The 10,573-nt window shown below is 29.1% G+C and overlaps 2 protein-coding genes across 2 annotated transcripts; both read right to left on the reverse strand.

Annotated features, from left to right (window-relative positions):
* Nucleotides 1-451: 451 nt before the first annotated feature.
* Nucleotides 452-3,301, reverse strand: PGO_124880 (hypothetical protein, conserved; the record flags this gene model as incomplete). Its single annotated transcript, XM_028689278.1, has 1 exon — nt 452-3,301. The coding sequence occupies one exon, from the start codon at nt 3,299-3,301 to the stop codon at nt 452-454; it is 2,850 nt and encodes a 949-aa protein (XP_028545079.1).
* Nucleotides 3,302-5,975: 2,674 nt separating this feature from the next.
* On the reverse strand, nt 5,976-9,179 carry PGO_124890 (hypothetical protein, conserved; the record flags this gene model as incomplete). The annotated part of the gene is made up of 1 exon (XM_028689279.1): nt 5,976-9,179. The coding sequence occupies one exon, from the start codon at nt 9,177-9,179 to the stop codon at nt 5,976-5,978; it is 3,204 nt and encodes a 1,067-aa protein (XP_028545080.1).
* Nucleotides 9,180-10,573: the final 1,394 nt, after the last annotated feature.

Genomic DNA, 10,573 nt, shown 5'->3' on the forward strand with positions numbered 1-10,573 from the left:
AACGGGAGTGAGGGAAAAAAACAAAAGGGGCAAAAAAAAAAATAGAAATGGAAATAGAAATGGAAATAGAAATGGAAACAGAAAAGGAAACAGAAAAGGAAACAGAAAAGGAAACAGAAAAGGAAACAGAAATGGAAACAGACATGGAAACAGACATGGAAACAGACATTGAAACAGAAATGGAAACATAAATGGAAACAGAAATGGAAAAAGAAATAAAAAAAGGAATCGTAAAAAGGAGGGTAAAAAAAAATTAGTAAATATGTATAGTGTACAAGGTGAAGCAAAGTACGAATGTGACAAGCAACGGATGAGTTGTTTTTTTTTCGAATTTTTTCCCGTCTTTTTTTTTTTTTTTTTTTTTTTTTCCTTACACAGCGAGTATCATTCCTCAGATAGTCAATTTCATATGTTCACATACACTTACCGTTTTAAACACATTTTAAGAAATTCACAACTTTAGTTGGTCTGCCAAAAGCTCAAAGGCATCTATCTGAACATTCGGTTTTTTATCATTTTCCTCATTCCTCCTTTTAGATGATATAGAAAAGCTGCTAAAAAAATTATTTATTTCTTCATCTGTAGTAGTAAAATTTGCTGTACTAGTTAGGTGGTTCTGGAAATTGCCGGAAAGTTTGTTTAAGTCATTCATTTGGATTATGTCATTATTTCTGTCAGAGGTAGGATCATTGATGGTATTATTATTCATTATTGTCCTCCTCTGCGTCTGTGTCTGTGTCTGAGTATGTGAATGTACTTGTCTTTTTTCATAATTATGTGGTAAAGCTGTGACGTCAATAAAAGGAGTATTCTTGTCATGAGTTGTCTCATTAGTAAAATGTTCTTCAATGTCTATCAAACTTAAGTCTTGATTGTTCATACTATTTGATTCTATGTTTTTGTTTTTATGAAATTGTTGCAAAAGTAGCAGTTGTTTCATAGAACATTGATCGTCCTCTTTTTTGTCATTTTCGTCGCTACACAATTGGTGCATTTTATTAACACTATTAATATCTTTTGTTATGTTTTTATTTTGTAAATTATTCATATCCATAACAGATTTCAAGTCATCCAAATATGCGCTATTATTTCCCCCATAATTTGACGTTCCCTTGTTGTTATTTCGAGTTGATAATTGTTTATCGTTTTCAAAAATGAAGAAATCATTTGCATCATCAAGATGGGTAAAATTTTTTTTTGTGTTTATAGCTCCTTTTCTATTATCATCTTTATTTTCATTTTCTAAAAAAATTAAGTTACTCGTATTGTTATCATTTATAACAATTCGATTATTATTCTGGATATTTATAAGTGTATTTTTTGACGTATCCTGTGGGTAAGTTTTTCCTCCTTTTTCAGCAGTTTGCACTGTACTACTACTTCTGCCAACTTTTATATCATTTTTTTTGTATTGACATTTCACATTAAGACTGTTAAACAATTCGTTATCATTGGCTCCACTTCTACTGTCACTTTGTTTCCTAGCATTATCCTGGGTCCTGCTGTTTCCTATCGAGAGCTCATCAAAGCTACTTATTAACTTTTCGACATCACCGTTTTTGCTATTCTCTTGGGCTCTCGGTTCAGTTGTGTGATTTCGACTATCCAGGAAAAAATCCACAGAACTGTTCTCTAACTTGTTCTCTAACTTGTTCTCTAACTTGTTCACCGATTTGTTCACCGATTTGTTCACCGATTTGTTATTGTTGTGCAAGCTGTCATTGTCATATGCAACCTGCGTGGGTAGATAAATAGAGTTCATATTGCTTGAATCATAGCCTTGAAGGGTGTTCATTCTAGTACTGCTAATAGTAGCAGTGATCTGAACATCATCATCGATATCCAGCAAATTTGGAATTTCCATAGGCTGCATCATTATGACTTCTTTTTTTCGTGGTTCGTCATTTGAGTGCTTAACATGCAATCCCATAAGAACAAAAATTTCCGTGACATGTTTTTTTAAATGCTTAATTTCTTTGCACAAATATAATTCCCCCATGGTTTGATCCTTCAAGTTCTGTATCAATGTTTCTAAGGTTTCGATTGCCTTTTCATTTTCTTTTTTTTTTCGATAAAGTAATAAGTGTTTTATAACACATAACACTTTGATTTTATTTTTACAAACATCTTCTTCATTTGTGTATTTAATTTTTAGCTTCGATGTAAGAATCGATATAATAACTTTTGTATCTAACGTTTCACATTTTTGTGCGAATTCATTCAACACACTTTCTGAGGGAACTTTATTAATTCCTGTTGTGTTTAAAATATCTTCAATTATTTTTTTTTCGTAAATTCCAGAGGCTTGAGACTCTTGTGGTTTTCTTATATTATCTATTCTTCTTGAATTCTGCAATCCACCTGCAGTATTAATGGTACCAAAATTTCTTTGGCCACGTAAACCATCTCTAAAAGTGTTTTGGGTACTATACGTTCCTTTATAAATACCTATATTGTTGGTATTATTATATGTTGCCCTAATCATATTATTACTTTCTAAATTCTTGCTAAATGCATTACCATTCATTATATTCTGTATGTTGAGAGAACCATTTGCATAATTCTTTGTGATAGATGCACTAACTTTATTGATTCTGTTTACAAAGGAGGAAGGCATATACTTGTTTGCGACTTCGTTTAAATATTTAATGGCTATTTCTCCTTTTGTTTTTTGAACAGGATTTTGATTAAAGTGGGGATTACCAAAACCTGGCATTTTATTGATGTAATTATTTGTGCCATTAAAATTGCTGTTCATGTGATTGATTGTGTTTATGTCAGTTATTTCAGAATCTCTATTTGTAGTGTAATCGTTACTGATACCAGTGTTTGGACTATTATATTTTTGAAAGTTCGAATTACCAAAGCCTTGTATTCGATTATTTTTTATCATGTCTTGACTATTATTAGATACAGTTTTTATATTATTATCTGATGAATCATACGAGTAAATTAACTTAATTAAATCAGATGCTTCTTTTCGAACTAACATAGATGGGGTTTCCCCTCTTAATTCATCATGAACTATATTACATGTTTGACAATTTTTAATAATGTCTATTTTTTTTTTTAAAAAATTTCGAAAATCTGATCGTTTTTTATCACATAAATGTTTTAAGATTTTTAACGTTTTTAATTTTACATTTACATCTGTTCTTTGTAATTTCTTTAATAAATATTCTCCCACTAAATTCATGGATTCTTTAGAACAGAAGGCCATCTGAGATATTTCACTGTACAAATATCCCGGTGTGGGTTCATCATTGGATGAAGTTGCTTTGTTTAAAATGAGCCGATTCATCTTTGCCTCGTTGTCATTTGCTGCTCATTGCTTTTCGATGCCTTTCTCTGTCTCCCTGTGCCCCTCTATTCTCTGGCTTCTCTTTTTATATATTTTTTGATACGTGTGTATGTTCTCAGATTTGTCAAGAATTCATGATTGTTCTAATTTTCTAGGGTTCTGATTTACTTCGTCTATCTGTCTGTATGTCTGTTTTATTTTATTTTATTTTTTTTTCCATTTGATTTTGGGTGGGTAGAAGCTCACCAAAATTTTCGCTAATCAGAATTATCACTTGTCAGAATTGTTGCTAAGCTAATCAGAATTATCACTTGTCAGAATTACTGCTACTCCAATCGAATTTGTCTCAATCTCCCAGTTTGCATCCTACATGCAACCTTCAATTATTGACCTCCTTTATATGTTTCTCTTTCACCAAGTTTGTAACACACGCTATGGTTTTTTTTTTTTTTTTTTTTTTTCCTTTAATTCTGTTATCTAAGTTAACGACTGTATACTGAATTAATCCATTAAAATGTTTTTATATGTGCAAAATAATGGGGAGGGGGAAAAAATGATAAATCTCTAGTTCTATGTTTCTTCCTTTTTAAATTATCATTAACCAATAAGTTTTTTCTACTGTTTATATGTGTGAATTATGTTTAGTATACTTATGCTTGTATATGTGTATCTAATAAATTTTTCTAATTTGTATTGTGCTTATACAAAGCGTATGGATTGTACATTTATATCTTAAAAATAAAATAAAAGAAAAAAAAAGCTATATTAGCGTTTTTTTTTTTTTTTTTTTTTTTTTTTTTTTTTCATATACTCTTCTCAAGTGCCTTTTCACTTTCCCCTATTATTGATTCCTTTCATATTCTTTTTTTAAAATCTGTTATGTAAATGTTGAAAAATTAACTGAATCGTTAACTAGAAAATAAAAGTAAAAATGGCAGAAGGGCGAAAATGATGAAGACGATAAAAATTGCAAAACGGCGAAAATAACGAAGATGATAAAAACTGCAAAACGGTGAAAATGCCAAATATGGCAAAAAAAAAAATAAAATAAAATAAAATAAAAACATAAAAATACTCACAATGCACGTATGCGAGATTGTGTACAAAGGTGGGTAGTTGTTTGGGGGTTGACGAGGGGATATCCTACATATATGTGCAATGTTCACAAAGTTTGCTCAAAATTGTTATTTTTTTTGGAGAATAAAAAGAAAAAAAATATGTGTATATATATATATATATATATATATATATATATATGCTAAGCGACATGCACATATTTACAGACAAAAGACGTTCACTTCACACATACACGAATTCCTTTTAATCGACAAATTTGCCTCCTCCAAGGTGAAGGGAAATAAATATTCTGGCCCGTTGTGAAAAATGCATTCAACAGTCTTCACAACTCAAATTTTATTTGTACACTTAAAGGTGCATATGTAAAAACGTACATGAGGCAAATATTCTGATACGCATACTTTGTGAATATTCACATGTGTAACAAACCAGTGACACAAAATATATGTTTTTTTTTTTTTTTTTTTTTTTTTTTTGTCTCTATTTTTGGAACATCACGGGAAGTACAATATGTCTGCAAAAGCTTGGGAAAAATGTTTGAGGGAAGATAGCAAAAATTTGCAAATCGGCCACACAAACTGGCCTACAAAGTTATCACACAAATTCGTTCTCTTTATATTTTAAAATTGAAAGATGGGATGGAGTTGGCGGGATTACAGGTAAAAATCCCCCACTTTTTTTTTCTTTTTTTTTCTTTTTTTTTCTTTTTTTGGAATTAGCACAAATGCGTGTTTTTTGCATGTGCAGTGTAGTTGAAGTACTAAAATAAAAGACACAAACAGAAGCAGGCACAGGCACAGGCACAGACACAAACATAAACCCATCATTTCACTTTTTTCCCGTTGCCACGACACTTCTCCCACTGGATGCTATACAAATCATCTAAGTAACAATTTTATGAAAAAAAACACAAAAAAAAAAAAAAAAAAAAAAAAAAAAAAAATTAATTCCAAAAAACTAAACCAAAAAAAAAAAAAAAAAAATTTTAAAAAAAAAAAAAAAAAAAAAAAAAAAAAAAAAAAAAAAAAGTAATTGATTCCCAAACTCTGACCCTATACACAAATAAAAAAAATAAATAAAATAAAATATAATAAAATATGATAAATTAATTAACTGCCTAATGGACCATGTACACACAAATAAAAAAAAATTTCATCCATGAATTTTATCCTAGAAAAAAAATCGACACACAGTTGTTAGAATGGTGAATTGTGTAATTTTAACTCGGAATGTATAAATGATGTATATATTCACAAATAGAAAGGTAATAATTTCCCCCACTCCTCCTACTGAACTACACGTCATCATACTTTCACATAGAACAACGATTCCATGGAATGTTAGTCAGGGACCAACATAAAATGCAAAGAATGTGTACTGCCCAGGTACAAGCATTTGGGATACCCATTTGTGTGAATTTTAAGAAAAAGCAGAGGGGTGGGGGATACAGATTATATGAAAAAAATAAATATTTCTCCTTATTTCTCCTCATTTCTTCTCCAAGCGAATCCTATCGCATATCATGGTAGTGTACTTTTTTTTTTTTTTTACAACCCTGATGGGAAATGAACACGCCTATAGTACACGGAGTGGTAAATTAAAATGCATAAGAATAGAGATGATTTTTAATTCCGGAAAATAAAGTATTAAAAGTAACCTGAGCATTGACTAAAACAAGGAAATTAATAAGGTAAGAATTTCTCTTATTTTTAATTAGGGATTTTATTATACATATAATTTCCTCGTTTGATAATGGGACGTTTAAATTATTGGTATCAATTGAACTTGGTAAAATTATTCCATTATTTTGGTAAGTCAATGAAAATCCACAATTAAAGTGTTCTTGAAGAATATTCTCAATTTGCATAAACATGTCTTGATCGTTGGATGGTACAATACAATTTTGAAAATATATATTTAATATATAATTTGAAAGAACCTTTTCTACTTCTTTTTCTAATCTTATATAAGCTAAAATATTATTCGCTATTTCATGACATTTATCCTTTTTATCTTTATATATATTTAAAAAATTCAGTATAAAAATTTTTTGAAAAAATAAAATAGCAATTCTTTTCCCCTCAACACTTGTCTTCTCCTTTGAATACATACTGTAGTAATTATTTATATACAAAAAATATTCCAAAAGGTAATTCACTAGCATCCTATTGTTCATATAAAGTAACACACTTTCCAAGTATGAGAATGTATCCCTGATCAATTGTTTGTACACATAATGGAAAAGAAAATCGTCCAAGTTTTTTATTTCCATCAGGTTTAAATTGGATAAATTTTCCTGAACATGTGCATACATATTGGGATTATTTTCACGTAGCAATGCGAAAAATTGTTTGTTGTTTTGACTAAATGTTTCACCATTTTGTTTCTCTCCAAATGTAACGCCATTTTGTGTCTCTCCAAATGTAACGCCATTTTGTGTCTCTCCAAATGTTACGCCATTTTGCTGAGTCTGCATTAAAATTTCCCTGCTTCTTATAAGTTCGTACAAACTTGAAAATAATATGGTGACCTTTTCTGAGTTAAAATTCGTGTATTTTCGAAAATTATTAGTCATAATAATGCATTTATAAAGATATCCCACATATAACAATACGTATATATTATTTGTGTACTGACATATTAACTTGATGTAAAAAAGCAAAATACTTGCATCCGTTCTTTTGTCTATATTATTTATAAAGTAAAGAAGAATGTGTTTGAATTTTTTTTCTTTTTTTAAATTTGAAAGAAGCATCGGAAGATATCTCTTGTAATTTTCACTTTTGATTGAAATATACTTATTAATACTACTCAAAAATGTTATTTGGGGGAATAAATTGGAGATATCTTTCTTCTCCCTTCCGTGGTTGTGTCTTCTTTTTGGTGTATTATCATCTTCAGCACAATAATTACAATTTTTAGTCCTAACGGCCCTGCTACTTATATTGTTTCTTACGTTGAATGATATATCCGCATTTACACATCCATTCGTCTTATCAATGTTGTAACTAGGTTTGCAATTTTTGATGTATTTTCCACCTATGCTGGAATGAAAAATCCCCCCTTTGCAATGCTCAGAAATGTTGGAAATGTCAGAAATGTCAGAAATGTTAGAAATGTCAGAAATGTTAGAAATGTCAGAAATGTCAGAAATGTTAGAAATGTTAGAAATGTCAGAAATGTCAGAAATGTTAGAAATGTTAGAAATGTCAGAAATGCCAGAATCCTGTTTTTCACTAGGTTCTTTTGCCTCTTTTTTATTTTTACAAGAATTGCACAAATCAACATAATACTCATACACCATGTCTAATATATGTACACATTTGTTCAGTTTTCTGCACGTTTCAGATAAATTATTTTTTCCTTCTGGGGACATCTCCTCGTTTGCACTTTTTAGTCTTTTCTCGATGATATTTAAAATGGCACATTTTAAATAGTCCTTTTCTTGGTTCTCGTTAATGGAATTTACACTCGAGCTATATCTATTCCTCTCAGCCTCGCCCATTCCTTCCGTTTCGCTACCCATTCCTGCATCTTCTCCATCGGTTTTTCTACCCACTTCCAAAAGCATGAACAACTCAGGGGTATCCAATCTGTCGAGTAAGCATAAATTTTTCCTCAGAAAATTAGCAAAATGGAAAAAAAATTTTTTCCGTGTTTCTTGTATATGTGAAATATTTCTTATGCCCGTTAGGTAGTAAAAGCACTTAATGAGAAGGTAAAATTGGTTTGCATCATAAATAGCATCTTTTTTGTTTTTATCTTGTAGTTGAGAATTATCCATTAAAATTAAATGTATATTATCAATATGTAACAACTTCAGTGCATTTTCAATGTATGAAATGAAGTAGTCGAATAGTTCCTTGTGGTATATATTGTATATGTAATATATAAATATTATTTCTTTAATCTGATTCAAGTTTAAATTTTCCTTTCTTTTATAAAATACGTGGGTAGTGTACCTAATCAGATCATTTGCTAACGTGCGAATTTCGAACATTTTGTTGTCAGAAATATGAACAGGTGAAGAAGGGAAACAATCATAATCATCATCATCATGGCCATCAACATTGTTACTTTTTTTGAATGAGTTCCTTGTCTTAATACCATACTGATAATAAGAAAAGTTTATAATATCCCTGTGGTTTGCATCTAAGGTGTGTGATTCGTTTACATGATTATTTCTACAGTACTCCTCAAAGTAGACATAAAATAAATGAATTAAAACCAGTTCACTTGTTTTGAAATTATAAATATTGTTTATTACATGCTCATTTATTTTTTTCAAATATTCCATATTCACATGATGAATTGTGAAACTATACAATATTAGTAACACTTGATGAGTAGTAAGAATATTTAATGAATTCATGATATAAAAATATACATCTTCTATGTTTTTTTTTTTTTTTTTTTTTTTTTCCCCTCTTCCATCTGAATCGTCATAGGAATTTATAACAACTGTGTAGTACCAATCAAAGGTATTGAACTTGTTTAAATTAGAGATTATATCATTTACATCTCTATCAAATGATTCATATGGCACATTTTTTTTTTTCCTCACTTTATTAATACTTATATTTTTATACAGGTATGAAAAACCCAAATCGATAAACGGTATACTGCTATTCTTGTCATTTTCTTTTTCTCTCTGTTGCACAACATTTTTTATTAATTTAATCATATGATTATTATTTTTTAGTTTATTTTGTAAATCTTTATTGTTCAGAAGAAGATATCGGCAAGTTCGTTGAAAAAGTTTTCTTTCATTGCAAAAAATGACCTTTCTTTTGAGATTCATTCGCAGAAGCATGGTCTTTCACAATTTGGAAAATGTCCGTGTGTGTGTGTGTGTGTGCTTCTATGCGTGTGCTTCTATGTGTGTGCTTCTATGTGTGTGCTTCTATATGTGTATATTCACGTGTCTCTACTTAAAGAATTATCACATCCTCTCACACTCACTTATGGGTCAAGAATATGTACCTGTGTGAGGAACCATTCTGCAGCTTCGCTTTTTCTTTTCCTCTTCCTTTTCTTATTGTCTCATTATCTTTTTTTTATTTTATTTTTTTTTTTATTTTGTATCCGTTTTTAATACATCACTTGTTAGGGAGAGACTGCTGAATGTTAGCGGTATGGACAATTTGGGGGAATGGATTTTCCCTTACTCCCTGTTTTGGTTTTTCACTCTGACTTTCGTTTCTGTGAGGACAATATGTTAAGATGCCTCTCATCACGGATGAAGCTTCACGTGGGAATACTTACAACCACTCATACATTCATATATGCATATATTTGTATATAAGTATATATGTGTATGCATGTGCAAAAGCTTATTTGGACATGTGCACCCACCTTACAAAAATTATCACACTAGGATAAATCTGGATTTTAAAAAAAAAAAAAAAAAAAAAAAAAAAGTAAAAACCGCACAGGGAAATTGAAGACACGCATAAAAAAGTGCTCAAACTAGTATAAAACTTTGTAATTGTAATATTTAAAATTTTTTTTTTTTATTTTATTTTTCAATTATGCAACTTCAGTCAAATGTAATTTCCCCCCTCTTAGTGTATTCCTTTTCATCCCTTTTTTTTTTTTTTTTTTTTTTTCTCATCAAAAAAAACTTAAAAAAAAAAAAAAAAAAAAAAAAAAAAAAAAAAAAAAAAAAAAAAAAAAAACAAAAAAAAAAAAAAAAAAAAAAAAAATCATCCCTTTTTTTTTTTTTTTTTTTTTTTTCTCATCAGTATAAACTTGTAAAAAAAAAAAAAAAAAATAATAAAAATAAAGAGTAAACACATACAATGATCTAACACATTATAAATGAGAATAAGGAAGTGTTACTAACTTTCGCGCCAATTTGATGAAACATAACTAAGCAAAAACCTTCTCCACCTTCCACACGGCAAGATTATATACAACTTTAATCTTCATAAAGTTACGAAAACAAAACAGAAACAAAAGAAAAAATAAAAAAATAAAATAAAAAAAATAAAATAAAAAAAATAAAATAAAAAAAATAAAATAAAAAAAATAAAATAAAAAAAATAAAAAAAAAAAAACAAAACATAACAAAACAAAAACAAAAACAAAAACAAAAACAAAAACAAAACAAAACAAAACAAAACAAAACAAAACAAAACAAAACAAAAAAAAACAAAAATCATGTAATTATATTTAAATAAAAAAAAAAAAAAA

The sequence above is a fragment of the Plasmodium gonderi genome, assembly GCF_002157705.1.
Source record: "Plasmodium gonderi DNA, contig: Chr12, whole genome shotgun sequence".
Taxonomy (NCBI): Eukaryota; Apicomplexa; class Aconoidasida; order Haemosporida; family Plasmodiidae; genus Plasmodium; species Plasmodium gonderi.